At 45.2% G+C, this 24,206-nt stretch overlaps 1 protein-coding gene across 1 annotated transcript in view; it reads right to left on the bottom strand.

The window, feature by feature from the left end:
* The window catches only part of LOC147679807 (uncharacterized), a 582,063-nt gene that overhangs the window by 535,167 nt on the left and 22,690 nt on the right, over positions 1 to 24,206 (bottom strand). Inside the window, exons 2-3 of the mRNA XM_086943363.1 lie at positions 5,880 to 5,939; positions 4,248 to 4,451 (exon numbers count right to left, since the gene is read on the bottom strand). Coding sequence (XP_086799489.1) covers positions 4,248 to 4,451; positions 5,880 to 5,939 — 264 coding nt within the window. The remainder of the gene's footprint in view (positions 1 to 4,247; positions 4,452 to 5,879; positions 5,940 to 24,206) is intronic.

The following is a 24,206-nucleotide window of genomic DNA, read 5'->3' as shown; positions in this document are numbered from 1 at the left end:
TCACACTCCACCACACAGAACAGACACCCTGGACAGTCACACTCCAGCACCCAGAGAAGACACTCAGGAACGTCTCTTACCAGCAAACAGAAAGGGCTGTCCTCAGGACAGCTATACTGCAGCACAAAGAGTGGAGACCGAGAAAATGAACAAGCACACATACACGCGCGAACACACACATCTCTACAGAGTAAGCATTTAAGAGCCATGTGCAATGATGATTAGCAGCTTGAAAAAAGTGTGATGAGATGTAAGTGGCAGCTTTGAGGGCGCGGGGATCTGTTTCGTGTTACTGTGGATGACGGAGGTGTGCAGGAGTGAGGTAGGCTCCAAGTATTCACTCACAGATCCCTCACCACTATTACACCTTAACTGACCCAGTGCTGATAGCCACCGCCATCCCTGTGGTGGTATAACCCACCCAGGGTGCCCGAAACCAGGCTGCAACACTGGACCCTGCAGAGGGTCTGTATCCCCTGATACCCAGTGAGGCACAAACCACTGCTGGGAATCTGGTGCCCCCATTCGTGTTCCTGAGAGATGAGCTATTTGGCCTGGATTTCTTTTTACAGTAATCTCCCAGTAGGAAGTCAGATCTCCTCAGGCTCCCAGTGTTTCATGCTTGTGTGAGGTATCTGACCCTATATGTAAGCCACGCCCCCTACCGAAGGCATATAGGCGCGTTGTTCACGAGCGCCTGCCAGAGGTACACTCTATCTCCTGAGGCTCAGCCGGGAGGACGCTACTGTTTATTTTACCTTTGTGTGTTTAGAAATTGTGGTTGCATTTACCTGCTCTCATTATCCTGGCCACCAGTATTCCTTGACACCCATGCTCTGGACACTCTCGCGCAGCTGAATCGAGCGCTGCCGCGAATTACCACTCTCTCGCCGCCATTCCCCAGAGCACATAGGCCACGCACCCACCTACAGGCCACGCCCCTTCCGGTTATTTCCTCTATTTACAATGTGTCTTCCCCTGTCGCGCAGCGGACGGGCGCAGCGGGCGCGCCGTCAGCGCGCCGAAGGCACGCCAAAGGCAAGCCCGTCTGTGCCCGTCCGTGACCGCACGGGACCAGGGCCATGTCACTCTGCCCGTTCCCCTCCCCACACTTACAATACCCAGGAACTTTTATCCCTCAGACCTCCAGCGTCCCTTTGTCCTCTACTTCCTTGCCACACGCTTAAACGCCTGAGCGATCTAGGTATCTCCCAGGTTTGTTTACCACCCGGACCGAATTACAAGCGCAGTATGGGCTCAACGAAGTCCCCTACTAGCCCTAACCCACCTCTGTTTATTTTGGACTGTATCTATCTTAATACTAGATCGCTGGTGAGGCATCAGCTGGATATATTTCTGTTACTTACTTCGCAGAAACCTGACCTGTTGCTACTTACTGAGACCTGGCTTACTGAGAACTCACAGCCCGATATACTGGCCTCACTCCCATCAGATTATTATATTTTGGCAGCAAATCGTGCTCCAGGTAAAGCCGGAGGGGGAGTGGTGGCCATCATTAACAAAAAACATCATTTTGTTAGTCGCCCGTCCCTGCTGCTACCTGGCACCGAAAATTTAGTCATAAAAACCGATACAGAGAAAGGCGCCATAGCACTGGTTTTACTTTACCGTCCCCCACAAACTATGCCCGCCTTCCCCTCAGGACTCGCCGAACAATTAGCGTCAATCACATTGAAATACCCTCATACCATCCTTATCGGAGACTTTAACCTGTGGTTTGACAGCCTGGACACTGATACCCAAGCAAGAGAATTGTATGACCTACTCACCGACATCAATATGATCCAATTCATACAGTCCCCCACTCATGAGAAAGGCCACCATCTCGACCAACTATGGTCGCATAATCTCCCTCTATCATCCATCTCGATTCAACTCTGCATTTGGTCAGACCACCATTTTGTTCATTTTTCCCTTCAAATAAGGAGACAACACCAGACTCCTCCTCAGACTGGAGGGGAAACTCGCAAATGGGGGGCGATAGATCCTTCTGCCTTTCTGGATACCCTGGTCTCTACCCTGCCACCATTTGACGACATGGGGGACGTAGATGACATCCATAAGGCGCTCTTTTCCTGGATCCAAAGCGCTGCAAATATTCATGCTCCCAATGTAAAATTTTCCCGCTCACGCGACAAAGAGGCCCACAAATGGTTCACTGCGGACCTTAAACAACTTAAACTAGAGGTCAGGCAAAAAGAGAGAATTTGGCGCAAGAATTATCTTTCACAAGATAAAGAGGCTTATTGCTTGAGTTGCCGCCTCTACCAAAAAACCATCCTCCAGAAGAAGACCGACTATTTTTCAGGTATAATTCTGAAATCTCAGAACCAAACTAAAGATATCTTTAGAATAGTGAACGACCTCTGCAACGATGAGCGTACATCACTACCTATCGTACAATCTCAAGCTTTATGTGATGATTTGAATGATTACTTCATCAACAAAATCATTACCATTAAACAAAGTATACCATCACAATCTGCCAATAACATCACTGAGGACACATATGAACCCAGAGACCTTAGACCTCATTCCCCTGATCGATTCCATACAATTGTCGGAACTCCTTCTACGGGTCAAATCAGGTTCACCCAACGACATCTGCCCTCCTTCTATTTTTAGAGAATTAGGCCTATCCCTTCCACATGCACTTTTGCCTATTCTCAATGAGTCTCTGAGACAAGGTAGAGTCCCCGCAGATTTCAAAAAAGCCCTCCTTATACCTCTGGTGAAAAAACAAGGGAAGGACCCGTTGGATTTAACCAACTATAGACCTATTTCCCTGTTGCCCTACCTCTCAAAAGTGCTGGAGGCCCATGTCTCTAAGAGTGTCTCCAATTTCATCGAGACCACCAACTATTTGGAGCCTAATCAAGCGGGATTCCGCCCGGGTCACTCAACAGAGGCGGTGATCCTGGCGGTCCAGGACAACCTTAGAGCTAGCGCGGATGCTGATCTGCATCAAGCCCTGGTGCTGCTTGACCTCTCGGCGGCGTTCGACACGGTTGACTATGACATTCTGATCAACCGTGTCGAACAGGCCGGCCTGAGAGGACCAGCGCTGAGTTGGATTACTTCTTTTATTGAGGGTCGGACGCAGGGAATCCAACTGGGCAGCTTCATAGGCACCAGGCATATGTCCACCTGCGGAGTTCCGCAGGGGTCGTCATTATCCCCCTTATTATTTAATCTTTATTTACGCCCTCTTCTTCATTCCCTTAAGAAATTTTAAGTCACGGTGTTCAACTACGCGGATGACTTACAGCTATTATTTCATCTCAATATCCCTGACGCTGTGTCCGAATTTCAGAACACCATGAAACACATCCAATGCTGGATGAACGAAAAACATCTAAAACTCAACCCGGGCAAAACAGAATTACTTTTGCCCGGGAATAGTTTATCCAGCTGGAGTGTGAACTTCTGGCCTGCAGACCTGGGCATCCCCCCTGAAAAGTCCACTGCTGGAAAGAGCTTAGGCATCACGCTCCAATCGGACCTGTCCTTAAAAACTCAGGTGGGCGCCACGGTCTCAGCAAGCTTTTTCCAAATGAGGAAAATAAAAAAAAATTGCTCACCTTCTCACTCAGTCTGCCTTAACCCAGGTCATTATGGCCTTAGTCATGTCCCGTCTGGATTACTCCAACAGTGTCTATCTGGGACTTCCAGCGGGCCTGTTGAAGAGACTCCAACTAGTCCAGAACCAGGCGGCCAGACTTATCCTACATCAGCCAAAATGGTCCTCTATCAAATCAGGACTCGAAAAACTACACTGGCTTCCCATTCCCCAGCGTATAGCCTTTAAAACTGGCTGCATCATCTTCAAAGTCACACAAGAGAAAGGCCCTGCCTTTATTTGTAGCCTGATCTCTAAATATACACCTACCAGAAGTCTGCGCTCTGCTCAAAAATCCTTACTGGAGGTGTCTCGCTTTAAAAGGAAGCGACAGGGAGGTAGCTGCTTCCGCCATCTAGCAGCCTTACTTTGGAATTCCATTCCCTTACCGATCAGGCAGAGCAAGGACTTACTCACCTTTCGTAAAGGATTAAAAACATGGCTGTTCTCTCAAGCTTACCATTAAGCCACTATTAGCTCTGTGTTATGTTGGACTGATCCCTCACCTCTTCTATAGCGCCATGAAGCCCACGGGCGTACGAGCGCTTTATAAATTGATTTTAACATAACATAACATAACAGGTTGCCTGGTAGCCCCGCCTGGTACCTGATTCAGGTATTTGCCCCCGAAGAACGTCTGGTAGCCCTTCTTCTGCAGGTAAACAGGGAAGGCCTGCGGCTCCTGGTGCTTCTGCCAGTCTGGGCTGCTGCAGTTCCCGTTCAGCGAGTTGTTAAAGACCTGGTGGTTGTGGGGGTAACGACCACTCAGAAGGCTGCTCCGGCTTGGGCAACACAGGGGGACCACCGTGAACTAGTGAAAGAGGAAGACGTGCAGCGAGACAGAGGAGGGAGGGTCAGGAGAGGGTAAGAGGAGAAAGAAGGGGTAAAACAGGAGTTGGAAAGAACGTAAAAGGAATAATATTTTAGTATTAGAGATTAAGACGTACATCTGAGTTCATGAAATGTTTTTCCTTTTCCTAAGGAACTAACTTCTGTCCAAGGTCTGAACCTATAAATCTGTAACCAATTGCAGATTGCCAATGAGCGTAACTTGGGTAATTTGCTGTAGTTTGACTGCATGAAATGACAACGAAATTACATGAGATTACATACGGAGCATAACCTGGCACAATTTGCTTAGGGTAGAATGCACTTATGTTTCCAAAATGGACCCAGGGATGCATTTTGCACTAAGAAAATAATGCCGAATGCATCAAAAGACGAACAGCAGCAGCCAGCAGCTGTTTGTGCTTGTTACATGTATTGCTCCTGTGCCTCTGCAGTGGGATTTTTGTATTAAATTACTCATAATTATGCGAAAGGGCATAATCGCATATTTCGGTAATTTCCCATCAAAAGAGTAACAGCAAATTTACGAAAATGACTTGGATTACTCCGGCACAATTAAAATTTCGCCCAGGGCTAATGCATTTGTTTTCCGATACTTTAGCCTGTAGCGTCCCTTTAATCTAAGTGACAGCTCTAACATCTGGGTCTGCTATATCTTTGTAAGAAGAGGGATTAGTAAAATCAGAATCTTTAGCTTCCGGGGAAACAGAGGGATATCCGTTCTCTATTTGTATTGATTTTCACAATGTTGTATAGTGCAAGCAAATAGTACAAAAGGATGGTATATGCATAAAAGTCAATTAGGGGTAACTAGATGACGCAATTGCTACCACAGGCTTGCTGTTTGATAGCCATGACACTGCTCTTGCTACCGCCCCGCTCCCTCTGGCCCCCCAGAGGGGTTGTAAAGGCAGTGATGAGAGCAGAAAAAGAACATGGCTGCAAGGGGGCTACTACTTTCTGTAGTTTCCACTCCCTGCCCTTCCGCCAAGCCCCCAACAGCAAATAAGAGTGAGGCAAGGGATCATCCTTGTGATGCAATCAGGGGTCAAAGAGTATGGGACGTTAGATCTGTTACCATTGGCATTTGGTGAATCAATGCCGTGAATGTATGTTTGTATGGGCACATTTAGAACCATGGGTGAGGTATGATGAACAGTGCATGCAATGGCAAGGCATGAATTGCACACATTGCATATGATACAAAATGGACGTGGCCTTTTGGCGATGACAGTGCTAAAGATTTCATGTGAAATAAATCACTCTGCGGGACAGGTTTGTGTCCTACATTGGGTGCCTTTGACTTGCTCACACTTGACATTGTCATTGCAGCCTTCATGGCTATGACTACATCTTGTTCCCTACAGTGGCCACACAAGCACATACTCACCGCGTTAGTGAAGGACACACCGGCCTGACCAATCAGAGTCTTTGTCTTTGTAATGGGAGTCTGGAAAAAGAAAAGAGGAATTAAAAACAACATCCAGTATCTACTTAAAATAACACTCGATGCACAAACCTACACTTTTACATCTGTGGTTATTACATTTCAGAGGCCCCTGTGGCGGGTGTGGTTACTGGTAAACAGGGTTCCGAGGCAATATACCAAAACCTGTGAAATGATGGCATGACGGTCCTCTGCTGTGGCTGTCTTGGCAGACAATCAGGGCAGCCCCTTTGTGCTTGAAGGCATTTTGGGTGTGCGGTGTGGGCCAGTAGGAGTGAGGGAGTACACTGGTAAGACGGGAGTGGAGGGTGAGGAATAGATGGGTTTTGCTAGGCATGCGTAAGGTAAGGGTTTCTTTTTCTTGTCTTCTGTCTGCAGAAGTGGTTCTTTTACAGATGGGCTGTGGTTTTTCCAAGAACTGGAGAAAGGAGGTGGGCATGTCAGCTGGGCGTGAGGGCGACGGGGACCTTCCAAGGAAAGGTTCCATCAGCAATATTCCATGTGAGGGACAGGAAGAGGAGCTAAATTAAGGGAATAAGATGACTAAAGAGGGTTGTGTATGAAGTGGAGTTTGGCGAAGGAGACTTGCACAGGAAAGGATGTTTCGATGGACAACAGGGGAGCACAGTTTGACCTGGTGTGTGGGTGACTGTGAGGTGAGTGGCATTTGGGACCCAAAAGTAGCAGAAGAAAATAAATTAGTGTTTTTCAGATGTCAGAGAGAAGCATGAAGGCACAGTTAGCTGAAAGAGGGGAGAATGTATTGTGGCCTGCAAAGAGAGCAGATTACCAAGAACAGAGGATGGCTCCCCATCAGCAAGGTAGGAAGAGATGGTAGAGTACCTGAGCTGAACCCTAGAGCAGGGAGAAAGAATCAAGTTGGTAAGCAGAGTATTGAAGTAGGTAGTGAGGAAAAGAGGCGGAGTGGTAGCCCTGCTATTTAGGGAATCCCTCACCTGTAGACAAGAACCGATCACACAGTCCAACAGCCATGAAGCAATGGCATTCTCAGTATCCGTAAACACCATCATTTTATTTGGGGGAGTGATAGTTTATAACCCCCCTGCCAGCACTTTAGACTTTAGTGCCCAACTTTTTACCCAAATATTACCGGTCTGTCTTAAGAACAAGAATATTTTAGTGATAGGAGATTTTAACGTACACTTTGATAGCAGCAACAACCCATTAACCAAACAGCTAGTAGAGGACATGGAGATTCTTCAGCTGACACAAATAATTAATCAGCCAACACATAGGGCTGGACATATTTTAGATCTCATCTTTTCCAATATAGGAGCCATTGACATCAATGCGATTAAACCATTGATATGGACTGACCACTCTATGATTGTGTTCACTATTAAAGTACCTACCAATCACTCCAAATCTATGCCCCCAGCAACAGCATCAGCTAGGAGCTGGAAAAAAATTTCTGCGGAAAAATTCCAGAATCATTTTACACATGCATCCATAGGAAACGCCAATATTAATAATGAAATAGAAGAGCTCCAGAATAATATCAAGAGTGCGCTGGAACACTGCTCAGCTCCACTCTCTAAACAGAAACGGAAAGGCACAGTCTCAGAGAAGTGGTATGGACCTGAATTAAAATCTTAAAAAAGGAAATGTACATCTTGCGAACACAATTGGAGGCTCAATAAAACCCCAGAAACGAGAGCCATATACAAAAGGGAACTTGTACTTTACAATAAAGCTATTAGGAAAGCAAAGAAAGACTATTTCTCACGGAGGATAACAGAAAGCAAAAATTCTTCAAAAGAACTATTTAAAATAGTCAAAGAGCTATGCAGCCCGGCTAATCTATCAGTGGATATTACCCCCTCGCAAGAAGGTTGTAATAAAATTAATGAATACTTCTGTGAAAAAATAGATTAGATCTATGCCTCTTTTTCCAACATCGAATAAAAGCAACCACAACCTCGTGTAACATCCCCAGTTCTGGCTAGCTGTCCTAGATTCGGGCCTTTTTCAGAGGAGGAAGTGGGCAAAGCTATGCTGGAAGTAAAATCAGGCTCCCCACTGGACCACAGCCCGCATCATATTTTCTCACGACTAACACCAATAATTTGCCCAGCTGTAACCAAAGTCTTTAATCATTCATTGAATTCTGCTGAATTCCCGAAGTATTGGAAAAACGCCATAGTTACTCCCTTACTAAAAAAAGTAGGGTAGGATATTCATAACCCGGCAAACTATCGGCCTATTTCCCAACTTCCTTATTTGTCTAAGGTGATGGAGAAATTGGTCAACAGGCAGCTTTCCAAATTCTTAGAGACAAATGATCTATTGGACAGTTCCCAAACAAGGTTCCGGGCCAACAATTGCACCGAGACAACACTCCTGGCAGTGTCAGACAATATCAGAACCAAGGTAGATCAGGGAAAGACAGTCGCCTTGATTTTACTAGACCTCTCGGCGGCATTTGATATCGTCCCACACCACCGACTCCTGGAAATCCTTGCAGCCAAGGGTATCCGGGAAAAGGCATTAGGGTGGCTGCAGTCTTTCATGCAAGACAGAACACAGTCAGTACGGATGGGTGATTCCTTTCCCCTCCCAGGAACATCAAGTATGGAGTCCCAAAAGGGGCCTCATTGACATTTAACGTGTTTGTCTCTTCACTAGCCGAAATAGGGAGAAAGTGGGGTGTCAGGATCTGCTCTTACGCAGACGACACCCAACTAATGATTTCATTAGATGAAGAAGATGACCCTAAGGATAGGCTCCTGAACTGCCTGACAACTAGCCAATTGGATGCACAACCATTGTCTCAAACTAAATGCAGACAAGTCTGAGATTTTGGTGTTTGGTAGACACACACACACCTATGGGACAGCAGCTGGTGGCCCACCACTCTGGGCACCGCTCCTATCCCAGCATCAATGGCCAAAAATGTAGGTGTGATTCTAGATAATACCTTGAGCATGAAAACCCACGTAGCTACAATTTGTGGCAAAGGCTTCGCACTACTCAAGATGCTCCGGCGAGTTTTTCCATGGATTCTCACTGAGTGTAGGAAGATATTGGTCCAGTCCTTATTAATGAGCATGCTGGATTACGGAAATTCCCTGTTTGAGGGAATGTATGACTATCTGTTCGCGAAATTACAAGTCGTACAGAACGCTGCAGCAAAGGCAATTTGCAATAAAAGAAAGTACGACCCAGCCAAAAGCTGCCTGCGTGAGCTTCACTGACTACCAATGAGACAGAGAGCCATCTTCAAGCTAATGTGCATAACGCATAAAGCATTGCACAACACGGGCCCTCGCATCCTAAAAAATAAAATCAGATTCTATGCTCCTATGAGGAACCTGCGTTTCCGTACGGCTGCTAGAGCAAGTAACACTCGTGTGAAAACAGATAGGATGGGTGGACGGGCGTTCTCCCACCTGGGGCCAAACAACTGGAACAAGCTGCCGCAGGAACTCAGACTAACAGACTGTTATCTGTCCTTCAGGAAGCAATTAAAAACATTTCTTTTCCCAAAAATCTGACTAAACATAATCCTCACTCTGTTATCTACTCACTACTGTCAGGACAGCGCCGTGATATCCCATTGGGGATGATTGTTCGTGCTCTATAAATACCATTGACATTGACATATATTCACATGCTGAGTAGACAGGAGGTTTTGGATTGTAGTGGCATCACAAATAGTATGCAGGTTGGTGGCAGAATCTTGTTTGAATCATACATTTTTGGGATTCTTCCTGCTGGTAGTGGCTTCGGTGCTGTGAGGGAGGAGGTTACAACACAGGAAGGTCAATTTTAATGTGGACAACGAAAAGGTGGTGGACTAGTAAATTAGACAGCGAAGGATCAAAAGATACACAGACTGCTGCAGATTTTCGTACTTCAATGCATGACACATACTAGTATCTTCTCAGTGTGTGTCAGAGAAATTATGGAGGCAGCTAGCATGGTGGATAATGGCAAAGATGGCTCAGTATGCGTCTCTTCCACAGTGCGACATTTTCGTGGTGTGCAACATAACATCACAGTTGCTTTATCTCGCATGCAGTGGAAGGGGGTTCATAGGCAGGTGCTGGAGATCGAAGTTTCTATGAAGAGAATACCCTCAGGGCTGTGGGAGTTAGGAGGGTGAGTGCACAGCAGTTGAGTGATCACGGACAGAGTCACAGGCATAAAGACAGGCATGGTATGAGTCTGTCAAGAATGAGATAGCGAGACAAGGGGATGAGAGATCAGGCTTTTATTTATTTTTTGCAGATTTATACAGCGCCAACTTGACCCGGAGGTATTGGAGGGCTTTACATGAGCACCAGTTACGTTACACAAGGACACAGTCATTTAAAGTGATTTGCCCAGAATCACAGGATGTTGAGCCAATGCGATGATAAAACCTGGTTCCCCAGCTTTAAAGTCAGCAGGTCTAACCACATGGCTACACCTCTCCCCAGGGCTTGGCACAAGGTAGAATGATGTGCTGCAGGCCCGGTTCTGGTGGGGTTGGCCAGGGGTAGGGGCCAGCCAAGTGAGCCCTCTGGCCCACCAAGGCCCTTCCATAAACGGAAGGTTATATATTTTTGTTATTTTTAATGCTTCGTCTGTACCTGCAGTCCATGTTTTCTGCCTTATTGACTCACCTGCATAATAACTAGCAGTATGTTTTTAAGTGCGTGTCAAGATGGGAGCGCAGCTGATCGATTTTGCAACAAGGGCTGTAAAAACCCTTAAACTATTCCATATCGGCAATGCAGTCCTTTACATTTCCCATGTTTTAGTTCATCTTGCAGAAGTGTATTTTCATTTTCCAGATGTGGCCTTTTCATACTTTTTTTAATGTAACATCCTAGTCTTGTGTAGCGTATACAATGAATTAAGAACTCTATGTGTCCGGATGAGTTTAGAGTGTGTACCGTATTCGTTACAAAGCACAATTTAGAGCTCTGGAGTGAAGACAGAGGGTGGTGCGAATTTCCCACAGTGCATATTATAGATAACAAAAGGTGTTCAGATTTAATGCCCATATACCAGACCCCATTTGATGGGCCACAGGTCAGACAGGGGATACCGGGCTCCAACAATGGCGCTTGAGGTCATTTGCCTCTGATGCCTTGGGGTCTGTCCTACTGTGCCAAGTATAATAGGTCTTGAGCATTCAAAAGGCTTCTCTCAAGGAGATACCGTGGGTGGGGGTGGAGGGGAGGCAAGAGCTTATAACCAAGTAGTCAACCAACACAAAAGTTAAGTTTGCATTCACCTCTTTAAGCTTACTCAGTAAAAATCTCAAATTTGTATCACAGACCTCAGAATACTTCCTTAGTCGCCAATTCCACATGCAATGGTAGGCCCTGGGTGTTGGGTACTGTTTTGTTACACGAGTGGTCACGAGCGTGGTGATTGTCTTGTCACAGCTCGTGACGGTCTCGTTTTGTGGGTTTGCTGAAAGAATGTTGTCTTTCAAAATGGGGGAGGTTTGCCGTTTGCAATGCAGTTATGTTCTTGTGTCATTCCCTGACTGGATCTTGACATGTGCAGATGTGACCAATAAAACTCGTCACTTACCAATTTGTTTCCAGCTGCTGATCTGTTCTTCCTACACTGGTGACAAGGATGGGATTTTCTATTACCGCGTTTTTTCCTTTTTAAAAAAAAAAAGGAAATTAAGGGAAGATTGCATCGCTGGAAGAAGAGATTCGGAACATTTAGAGATTTTGTTATGAATGGATTCTACGATGATAGTTTTTTTTGTTGTTTTTTTTTGTTTTTGTTTTATGGGGGGGAAGGTGTGTTGGGTACTGTTTTGTTACACGAGCGATCACGAGGGAGGCGATTGTCTGGTCACAGCTCATAACGGTCTCGTGTTGTGGACTTGCTGAAAGAATGTTGTCTTTCGAAATGGGGGAGGTTTGCCGTTTGAAATGCAGTTATGTTCTTGTGTCATTCCCTAACTGGATCTTGACATGTGCAGATGTGACCAATAAACCTCGTCACTTACCAATTTGTTTCCAGCTGCTGATCTTTTCTTCCTACACTGGGGTTACCTGCATTCTTATTGTTGTAATGTGGGCGTTGCAGGACAGATATGAGTAGCTGTCTCGCTCCAGTGGGGGAGCCACTTAAAGTGTAGAGGTGACCACGCTGGGAACTTGATGGTTGGGCGATGTCTGCTTGGCAACTCGCATGGTGGCACTAGTCTTCAATCAGTAGCAGTCTCCCTCGGCTAGGCGTAGGCGGAGTCCAGTGATGGCATGTGTGGCATTCAGGACAACAGTGAGCATGGGTATTCAGCAGTGGTACCCTCTAGGACAATTGGACCTCCCTCTGCAGCAGTGATCAAATATTCAGAGTCTGACATCGGTAGTGGAAGCAACCATTCCCAGGGCAGGCTCTACGTTACACACAATGCTTGATACTTCCTAGAACTCTAGTGTAGTTCCCGACAAGAACTGTTCAGGGAGTCCATGGGACCCCCCTGAAAATGGGTCACTCCTGGCTTTGTTTCCTTGTTGTCACTGGTTTCCTGGTTCGTTCCACACATCGGTAACGTGAGAAGCTTTTGCTCCTGGACAGTCTCTCCTCGTGTAGGGCCAGGCACAATCCTCCCCTCTCTCAGAAACCAGACAGGCATGCTTATAGGCTCCAGCTATAGCCTCATCTCCTCTAAGACACAGTGGAATCTTTACATCTGGGCAACTGGCTGTTATGCAGACCACAATCCTAAAAAACAACTTTCCTTCGACTACTCTGTGAAGCACTTCCTTGCTTGGTCAATGGGAACTTTGCATTGGAAGAAAGTGAGGTGGTTTGTATTCCACTTTTATATACATTTCCAGATAGGAGATGTTGATCCACTGGCTAAGGTTTCAGAACAGGTTTGGGTTGGGTATCTTTCAAATTGTATTTTCTGGCTGTTCCTCATACTAGCAGTGATGCTGGCTCCAAGCAGTGCCCAAAACAAAAGCAAAATGAAGTGAGAGATCTTAGCAGCATCCCAGGAGCAGTAACGGGGGACAGACAAAAGGACAGGCCTTGCCTAAAAAAATACCTTACCTTGAACAATTAACACTATAATCTCACCCCTTCCAGCTTTCTTCTCTCATCTGGCAGTGCTGAGGAAGAACTAATTAGCAGCCCTTTGCTAACATGACCCTCACTGAATTTCAAAACTTAGCATGGTCTCAAACCTTCACTTTAATGTCTGGGTCTCCTCCTAACCACAGGGATGCAGTTAATACAGTCTGGGTAAGCTATTTCTACTCTCCATTGTGTATCATGCTAAAGCAGGTGTCATAAAAGATTGACCCCACTGGTCCCAGTGCTCAGACTCACCATACATGTGCTACACAGTCACTGTATATACATGCACCTGGTGCACACGAACACACACGGAATGTCAGCACAAGGATCAGGAGCTCACATAACAGTGGAATATTACATGAGAGAGGTTGATAGACCACAATCTCCTAGATACAGAACAAAAGGTCTGACCTCTCTATTGATTCAAAAGCTTGGTACACTACCAGCATTGCTTTATGTGACACAACCAGCGCACAGGCAGTAGTCCTATTATGATAGTACGCTTTGTCCTCCCCTACAGGTCAAAGAACAGGTTCTGGACCTCAAATTACCTGGGGCAGGCCTAAGCCTCTGAGCACATGCTAGATTAATGTGGTACCAGAGCCAAACAAAAGTCAGGATATCAGTTCAACATGCAGTCAGACTTTCAGGGTAGGGATACATATCAGTTTACTATGCAGCGGACATTCCTGTCCCAACACCATGCAATCCTTGCTCTCTTTTCAGAGTGTATGGGGCAATGGTCACCTAGGTGCCAACTGTAGATACCATTTTATCTGAAAGTGTGTAAAGGAGATATTCAAAGCTGTGAAATATTGACAGCACAAAATAATAGTAAAATACGGAGTTTAGAAGTGATCCGCCTACTTAATGTCCTGCCTAGCATGCAAGGATCACAGCAGATGGGAGCTCAGTGAGGACATCTGGTGTTATCATATCATCACCCATCCACAAATGAACCAGCATGGTATGCCATGGCACTGTGCTACAACTAAAGACAGACAATTGCACGCTTCCATCCAAAGGTAATTTAAAGTAAAAGACAAAGATGGGTGCTTGTGGGGGATAGGTAATATCCCCTTGATCCACCATTATTAAAGATATGCTACTTATGCTTCTTAGACATATCCATCTTGGACAGAAGTTGTCAGTGTCTAAACAGCTGATGTCTAAAACACCTTTCGTGTGTCTGCTTACCTTGTGTACCTTTATGGTCCAGCCATACTTCATTACCCTCCCAGATCCAGCATCCTGGGGCCGGGTGCTGTGTTTCAGAAAGAATCAGATTGAAGAAGGTTTGCATCCAATGGATAATGCATACAAACTATCCAGAGTGGCGTTTTATGGTAAGTGGTGCTAAGGCTACGAGTCTACAAGGGGGTGATGTGTTGCACATGCATTTAGAGGGTTGAGAGCCAGGAAGCTTGCTACAGCTGAAATTATGAGGGGGTGCTATATTGGTATGACATATATTTCAGATTAAGTTTCGAGTATCAGATCTGCTTGGTTACAAGGGGTTCAGGGATTTGTAGCTAAGGCACTTGGGATGGACGGACGATTGGTATTGACCCGCTTGAATTGATAAGAGAGATTATGCAGAAGGAAAAAAAGGACAAAGGTTCGGTTTGGTAAGGCTAAGGTTCTTGGGAAATGTTTTTCGCACACATTCTATACAAATAGGAGCATCAACAAAGGTGAAAAGGATGGGGTTTTCAGAGTGTCAGAAGAGGGGTACTAGGAGGCAAACTTCAGTAGGAGGTATATTCACCCGGCAGGAGATTTTCATTTAAAGGATTCTTATCTGGTGTCACGCCTTTTATGCCGATTGTATGCAGGGGTCTGTGGACAGAAATGCGATAACTGGCTAATCGTACAAGTTGACTGGTGCGGAAAAGGAGTTGTAGCTGGGGACAATGAATGCAGACAATGTCAGAGTTGCAGAAGGGCAGAGGCTGTCCCGAGATGATTTCGGTGCATTTGGATAACAGTGGGTCGGTAGATTTGAAGGAAGCGTCCCTTTTAAATAAGATAAAATGGGATCGTTGGGAGACTAAGAATAGCTGGTCAGGTCCGTGCATCATAAGGAGAGGCATAATGCCTAGAATGGTTTAGTGGGGCGCTCAAACCAGTTGTGACAGGTAAAGTGAGAAGGTGAGTTAGTGAACAGGAAGATTAATTCCTTTTTTAAGGAAGAGCTTTTTGAGTTGTTGAGCCAGGGGAGGTTACATTTGAAGAGAGCAATCTGTTGCAGGATGATAGTACCGGTTTTGAAAAAATCTGAAAGAGGTTACTAAACCTGCAAGTCTATTGACTTGAATAATCTACTAGACCTAACTGTAATACGCTTGACCCATAAACTCATTCCAAATTGTGTGATCCTAAGTGAATTTTATTTCAGTCACCTTCTATCACATAGGAGAACACCTTCAAATATGTGAGTTCAGCATGTCTGCTGTACAAAAAACTCTTTATGGTCTAACAGACTAACTTTTTGCTCCAGGTATAATAATCTAGTCCTCATATAGAGTACGTACAACCCCTGAGGTCACTAATAGCACTGCCATCAGGGCGCAGGCGGGAAAGCTACTCGGTTCATATTTCAAGCTCTCACTTTAAAAAAATATATTGCCAAAGCATGATGTGGTAGCACACTCGTCATTTACAGACCGGCATTTTCTACTGAAATGGCCACAAACGTTCCCACCGACATGCAGTTTAACTGCTAAAACTATATAGCATACAAACGATAATGTATGAAAATTGTGTTTCAGAAAATATTTATCATCATTTGCACATTACCAAGTAAAGTATTCTGATTTGTTTTGATCATATTACAATCATGTTTTACATCTCACATCAGAAGTACAAAAAAAGAGCTTTCCTAGCTACTAAAATATATTTTGAAATGTGTACTGTTTATTTACAAGCCACAGTTCAGTGTATAAAATCCTCTAACTTCACAGTCAGAGAAAGAAAAGTAAACACCATTCTCCAGTATAAAATACGCAGCAATTTGTAAGAAGACCTAGGTTGACATTTGACCTCCGTCCTTCAACTCACAGCAAAGGGGACAAGATGAAAACAAGATTTAAAAGGCATCTTTATTGCTCATTCACTTTCTGAATGAACAGAACACATGTTCTTTGCCAGCTCGAGCTCTCTTTTGCTCGAGCTCTCTGTTGCCAGGCCTCGCCAGTTAGCCCTAAAAATAACTCTCCCTGATAAAATCTGACTCACCATAGTGAGTGGGCGAGTACATTTCTTGAGGCCTGAGTGAGCACTTGTTTACTGGCAATGGACATTGTTTTTTTGGGCCTGATGAAGAACGAGCATAGTTGTTGGGCAAAGTATTGTGGGATACTGGGATCGGATTGTAAGAATGTACACATGAGGGAAGAAGAGGAGATGGGGATGGGGCATAACAATTTCTGGAGGAGCGTTTTCCAAGCTGTGGAGCCAAGGTCAGCATGAGAGGAAATATATATATATATATATATATATATATATTTGCACCTATCAGACATTTTGCACCTATCAGAGTGCGGTTGGGTGCATTTCCTTTGCAGGACGCTGGGACTTCCTACACACTCACCACAGGCGCTGACGAAGGCCAATCCGGCCGAAATGCATTCGCCATTTTTAAGAAATAAAGGGTGTTGTCTTGCAAATCCCCTTCGAGGCTTCTGCTTCTTTCGTTGAGAGGAGGTGGTTTCTTCATCAATTTCACGCGTGTGCCAGAAGCGCGTTCAGAAGCTCACTCACAACTTGTGGCCTGAAGAATCTGGTCCTTGCCTCGGCACTGCTTGTTTCTTCATTTCATGAATATCTCCAGGCTCGCCGGCAGTTCAAGCAATCTGAAGCGGCTAATTGAGACATTTGCCTCGGCCAGGGCGGGCTGCATTGTCCTCCCGCCCCTGTGAATGTGACACTTGGACTTACGGACAGTGAGGCATGGGGACTCGAGGCAGCACCATCAATTTCTTTTGCGGGTCACGTCCTGCACTGACCCCAACCCCCGCTACTTTCTTGTATTGCTTCAAGACCGTCCCTCAGCCACACTTACCTGGGAGCAACCAGTGCATCCTGGGTTTTGAAGTCCTCTGATTTTCTCGGACCGGCTGGAAGATCACCTGAGTGAGGGGCGGAGCTAACATTTTGCACCTATCAGAGTGCGGTTGGGTGTATTTCCTTTGCAGGACGCTGGGACTTCCTACACACTCACCGCAGGCGCTGACGAAGGCCAATCCGGCCGAAATGCATTCGCCATTTTTAAGAAATAAAGGGTGTTGTCTTGCAAATCCCCTTCGAGGCTTCTGCTTCTTTCGTTGAGAGGAGGTGGTTTCTTCATATATATATATATATATATATATATATATATATATATATATATATATATATATATATGGGCTACGAACTAGCTTTTGGGGCTGGAGAGAAGCAAAGACACTCTTTAAGTAATGATAATAGGCAGATTTGGTGAAGTAGCAGGACAAGAACAGGGCATAGAGATGGAGAACTGAAGGGGCTTTAAAATGTATGCAGGCTATTACCTAAAGGGGAGAAGTTTTTAAGGGGGTTGGGTGGTAGAATGTTTTACATATTACCAAGAAAATCTTTGTTAGGATGTAATGCTATGGGCCAGATTAGGCTACTATGGAGCGACAACATGCTTCATTAAAGTGCCCTTTTCACACTTAAATGGTTGTATGTCGAATTTGAGTAATCTCACCCGATACGAAAGAGTGCAGCCACATAAAAACGAAGGGCGAGTTACTGCTTGAAGTACATAATACATTCATGGCTAATGTGTGCATTGCAGCACAGGCAGCTCGGTGTTTCTACTGTCAGTCTAAAGTTACTGCAGAATATATACAAAACATGGAGAGTATATGTATATGAGTAAATTTGATGACCTTAACTGAAGGGATGGTTGCCTCAGTGTCTCGATTTAGACACTAGCCCTGTAGCCACCGAGACACTGACCTCATCCGTTTTTGGTGGAAATTCTACATTACCAGTTACAAATATTTTCTATTTGTTTTCCGTGCTACACAAACTGATGGAATTTCCACCCTGTCCTGCATCTAAGGACACAAACTCTCCCTCTAATCTCTTGTCCATTTCTACTGCTTGTAAAGTAAACAGCTCTTGTGGCGTTTGTGGTCACCAGCGGATCACAGGCTCAGTAAATACTGCACAGTTATATTTTTAGCATAACTGCCACACGCCCAATGGGCTTTCCAAAGATGTATAAATAATGAATGTTTATTTTAAAACATACAAGTGTTTAGAGAGCATGAAGACTTAGTGATGTCCTTCAAGTGAGTTGGAGGTGACTGGTTTTTTTTTTTTATGTAACTTAACTCATGACTGTGGAATGGTTGTTTCAGAGTGCATAGAGCTAGTAATGGCAAAATGTAGTGTACAGAAGTAAAAATTAAAAAAAACAGGCCAGCGGTTGAGTGGTAAGGAGAAACTTCTATGCACCAGGATGGAGAAGTAGGTTTGCTGGGATAAATGGTATTTTTTAAACTTTTTCCTTAATGTTAGAATTGCTATCCTTAGGGTGGTCTTCTCCCAATCTTTTTGCTTTTTACCTCCATGTTTTGATGTACCCTTTTGTTGGCCTTAGGACTGTGAGCACTTTACCACTGCTAATCAGTGCTAAAGTGTCTGTGTTTCTTCCCTAAACATGTGAGTAATTTGAGTATACAGAACTCGCACATTTAATTTACGTGCAAGTCCCTTGTAAAATGTTATATCATATATCTAGGGCCTGTAAGTTAAAAATGCTACTACTGGGTAGCAGCACTGATTGTGCCACCCAGAAAGTAGCCTTTCAAACCTGCCTCAGACCTGCCACTGCACTGCCTATCTGTGCAGTTTACTGGCACTTCGACTAGGCATTTAGAACTACTTGCCAAGCCCTACAACTCCCCTTTTATTACATATAAGTCCCCATAAGGTAGGCCCTAGTTTAACCTAAGGGCAGGTTGCTATGTACGAAAAACATAGGACATGTATCTGGTTGTTTTAAATGTCCTAATAGTGACAAGCACCCACATTCGTTTTTTACTACTGTGAGGCCTGCTCCTCTCATAGGTTAAAATTGAGGATTCTTGGAGATTCTTTAAACTGTAATTCAAGACTGCAGCGGAGTAGCTGCTTTATGTTTTATATCTTTAGATTGGTAATGACAAATCCGGTTAACTGGTAAAGCTGGATTTGACATTACTAGTTTCAGAGTGCCACTATTAAAAAGTGATTTTCCAAAACGTAATCAGTAAACGAGCCGGTGTCAGTAATTCATAAACACATGTGATTTATTTCACTTTTCTTCATCGTTTTCAAAAATGTGTGAGATGAATTTTAGTCATGTCATCATAGAGGGCAACACTTGATTGTGTGACTTATTTCTCTACAATATACATATACAAATTACAAAGGCAACACTTATATCTACAAAAATCATATGTGCAAAATTGAACATAAATTATACAGACTTTTTAACATATGTACTTATATGACTTGTGTGACCAGTCATTAACTAGAATCTAAAACACTAGGCGGAAAGTTTAATATTCTCCAACAGAATGTCGGTTGTCTCCTGCCAGTGTATGCAGCTCTGGGAACTCCGATTTAAAGTGTTGTCAACAAGGGAGTACTATTAATGTGAAATCTCTCCTGGAAAACACTGTGGTTACATAACCCAGGCGCTGGTGTCAACGCGTTTCAAACACCGTGGTGGTTATGAGGTTTTCATCAGGACTGGTCGTGCCTTCAATGCCTTGTTCTTGTCCTTGGTGGAAATTTTCTTAAGAAAACAGGTGCAGGGCCCAAACTGTTATCCAATTTCTTTGTGTTTTCCAGGAGAGCTGCTGTGCTGCCTAAAGGAATCAACTGGACTGCTTTTCTGGAAAGACTGCTTTTCTGCTTGTTGCCCTGCTGCCAGCTGCTCTCTGACTTTGTTGAAGGACAGCTTGACTCTGCCTTCTGCCAAAACGAACTCCAAGGGCTTGCTGCTTCCCCCTGTTCTTCTGAAGTCTCAGGACCATTAAAGACTTCAATCAATTAATCAATCATAGGCATTTGTAGAGCGCACTACTTACCCGGAGGGTCTCAAGGCGCTAGGGGGGGGGGGGGGGGGTGCTGCTACTGCTCGAACAGCCAGGTCTTGAGCTTCTTCCTGTAGGCGAGGTGGTCTTGGGTCAGGCGCAGGTCGGTCGGGAGGGAGTTCCAGGTCTTGGCGGCCAGGTAGGAGAAGGACCTTCCTCCTGTCGTCGCTCTTCGGATGCGGGGGACGGCGGCGAGGGCGCGACTGGCTGATCGGAGGTGTCGTTTGGGAGCGTAGAAGTTGATGCGGTTGTTGAGGTAGCTCGGGCCTTGGTCGTGAAGGGCTTTGTGTGCGTGGGTGAGGAGATTTCACCTGAGTATTGATGCCGTCTGACTCAGCCACTCGTACTTCCAGCAGCTGTACCGTTGCTGTGCTGGATCGCCAGTGTGCTCTGAGAAAAGAACGAGCGCTTCACTTGTTACAGATCGATCGCCCGTTTTTGCAAAAGAAGATGCAGCACCGAGGAAGCTTTTTCAATGCGGCCCGCTTGGCGGTCTTGACAAAGATTGAGCACTCTGTTTTGTAAGGACTGACCGTCATGTTTCTGCAACAGACGCCAAAGTGCCGGGGAGCCTTTTCAGAGTGGCCCGCTGGGTTGCGTTGCATCAGCTACCCCGCCCACGTGATCAGAACCAACGTTGTGCATGGACATAGCCCGCTGTATCAGAGGAAGATACTGTGAGCAACGACACCCGTGAGGTCTCTGCAACCGACCTGCGTGACATCGAAAGGTGCTAGTTCGAAAACAAATAAACCAGTCTCAAGGGGGATGCCATAAACCTACACACCACAGATTTTTTGGAGTATGGCTTGTGCACTCCAATATTAAGAAAGTCTATTTGTCTTTTTCTAGCATTATCATAAGGAACCTAAAACAACCTAATGTGTTTCCTGCACTGTTTTAACTTGTATGCCTTTTTTTTAAACTGCTTTTATTGATAACAACAAATGCATCAGTGCAAGGCATAATACAATCATCTTTGGCATGGCAATACAAAACATCTACATTGATTCATCACATACACTGTATCAGCAATATACATACTCGCGGCCAGCAAGGCTACCCCTTCATCGATAGCTGCAGCAGTACCACAGAGTAAGAAAACCTGATCAGGCAGACCACTGGTTCTCTCAGAATAGCATTGTATTATTGGCTGCCCAGGAGGGAGGTTTTACGAGTCTCTCCTAATCTGGCCATCAAGGTTTCCCTCTCCCTTTTCAGTTCCACCATAGGAGTGATGCATATGTCCCCCCTGTATTTGTTCCACTTACCCAACTTATGATCCCATTTTTGTGGGCATTCTCTTCCCTTGAACACTGCCTTATCGGCAATCAGTCCATGTCCTTCGCCCTGTCCCTAAGGCGTGGAGTCATGTCCGTCGCCCATTTCTAGGCGATATTGCATTTGGCGATAATTCACCCTATCGAGGCCCATGACTGCTCCGCCTGTGAGAGGTCCGTAGCCTCCCAGATATTGAGGAGGCAGAGTTTGGGGGAGGGATGAATGGATTTGTAACATGTCCTGGCGAGTTGGCGGGTGACTTCTTCCCAATACTGTTGTATGTGAGGGCAGTCCCAGAGGATATGTGTAAATGTGCCGGCCTGATTACAGCGTCGGAGGCAGAGTGGATCAGGTCTCCTACCCAGCCTAAACAATAATTTGGCATCAAAATAGACCCGGTGAAGAACTTTGAGTTGGACAAGCCGTAGTCGCATAGGGATCGCCACCTCCCGGGGAGACGCGAGTACCTCTCTCCATTCCTCATCATCTATATCCCCCAAAACAGTCTCCCAGCACGGACGCAGTTTCAGCTTGGGTCAGTATGATTATTTACTTGTTTTTTATATGTGAGGGAAATAGCTTTGTGGTCCATTGGGTCCAGCAGCAGTCAGTCCTCCAACGGGGAGGAATCTCGAAGGGGGGTTATCTCTTGGTAGGGCCGAATCAATAGCATGGCTAATTTGGAGGTAGCAAAAAGTCTTCGAAGAGGCATGGTGATACTTAGTTTGAAGATCCTGAAATGTGGCCTTCTTCCCCTTTCACCCACATGTCACCTGAGGAGATGCCAATCATGTTCCATTTGTCGACCCTGGAAAGGTGCGGAGGCAACTCAATTTATCAGGTTCCCATAGAGGAGTTGCCTTAGTCAGGCAGTTATGCTACCCCAGCTTCCGCTGGAGTCCATGCCACATTTCTACTGTTCGAGCCGTGGGGCCAGTCAATTGCAGCTTCCGATGGTTAGAATACAATGCCCTATTATAGCCCCCTTCCCCATGAGCCAGTGGTCCGTTCGGAAACTAAGATCATCATGCGGGCCAAACACCCATCTATTAATGGCCGTCAACTGTGAAGCCTGATAGTAAAGACGCATAGCTGGCAGCCCTATACCCCCATCATACCAACCCATGGTAAGTTTATTGGTGGCGATCCGCGGAGGTCAGTCTTCCCACAGCAACCCCTGCACTATATCTTCAATCTGCGAGAAGTATGAATCAGGGACAGAGTTGGGAGCGTTTTGCAGTACGTATAGAAAGCGCGGGAGGGCGAGCATTTTAAACAGGGATGCTCGTCCCAGAAGAGTGAGGGGCAGTGATCTCCAATGCCTAACATCCGACCTTAGGCGCTGAAGGGGAACCTGCAGTTTCCGCTCGGAGAAGAGATTAGCATCGGAGGTAAAAAAAATACCCATGTATGGAAACCCTTGTCTCACTACTGGAATGTCATATCCCGTGGACTGGCTGGCGGCTCACCCCATAATGCATTCAAATGGGATTTGGACCAGTTTATCTGATACACATCTTCCATATATTTGGCACGCATTCGGGGTAACACCTGTCGCAGCGAACGTGCTGGAGAAGCTAAATAGAGCAAGATATTGTCCGCGTAAAGCGATATTCGTTCCTCATGGTCACATGTCCATTTCATACCCCTTATACCCAGGTCTCCCCTGATCCAGACGCCGAGTGGCTCCATTACCATGGCAAAAAGGAGTGGAGACAGCGGGCAACCCTGCCTACTTTTATGCATTTTTAATGTTGTAACTTGAAAGGTCTTCATTGGATTTTTCTCGTTTTGGTCTGGTTTTGTTGACAATAAAATAAACTATTTTTATAAACCTATGTGGAGTCTTTTTGTGGTGTATTCATTGGGTTACTGTGTGTGTGTTGTACAATTACTTTACACATTGGCTCTTTAGATAAGCCTGACTGCTCTGTGCCAACCTACCATAGCGTGAGCACAGCCTAGCTTTTAAGTGTACCAGCTTACCCCAACTAGAGTGGAGATTCCTGCCTGGCCCGAGTGCATACCTCAGCCAACCAAGAAGCCTAATTCCAACACTGAACTCTTTCAGTTTTCTTGAATGTCTTTAGAAGGCACTTCCACCTTTTAAAGGGTATACCGTTAACCACCAGTCTTTTCATTATGAAGACTGTAAGCAGGAGGTCTGTGGTGAAGGAGGTCTGTGGTGAAGGAGATTTGTGGTGAAGGCTCTATTTCTGAAGGAAAGTATATACAGAAAAAAAAACTTGCTGAATTTCCTTCACCGCAGGAATAATACAGTGGAAAAAAATTCTGCTGGATACTGACTTGAGATATTTACAGTTTCCTCCAAAAATTGAACGATTTACAGTTACCACCAAACACTAAATCAGACCCCAATGGTGCAGAAAGCAGGCAGTTCTGAAAAAGGCTTTCAGATATACTGGTCACAAACACCAATGAGTTTTATGAGTAGAGCACTGTGTTAAAATTGATGCGTGAGGATACTTTGAGCCGCTGTAGAGCTTGCAGTGCTGGTTACATTTGATCTCTTGCTGTTATTTCGGCAATATGTCTGGCTACATTGTTTTGAATTGTGCAATGGTCTTAGCCAGTTTGGTGCAAGTGTTTTATATAACTGGATATAGCCATAAACAGTTGGAATTTGTAACTTGGCTTAAGAAAGGTAAATAAGCAGTCCCATTTTTTTTACTGCTTTGACGGCTGCTACTAGAGACAACCCCCACTACCGAGATCTCTCTTATAATCCACTCCACACTCAACTAACATTTCGTCAGGCTTTGGAGGAATGGTTGGTGTCTTATAAGAA

This window comes from Lissotriton vulgaris, chromosome 11, assembly GCF_964263255.1.
Source record: "Lissotriton vulgaris chromosome 11, aLisVul1.2, whole genome shotgun sequence".
Classification (NCBI taxonomy): Eukaryota; Metazoa; Chordata; class Amphibia; order Caudata; family Salamandridae; genus Lissotriton; species Lissotriton vulgaris.
Note: the sequence above shows the minus strand (reverse complement) of the source record. Positions and strands in the feature narration are given on the sequence as shown.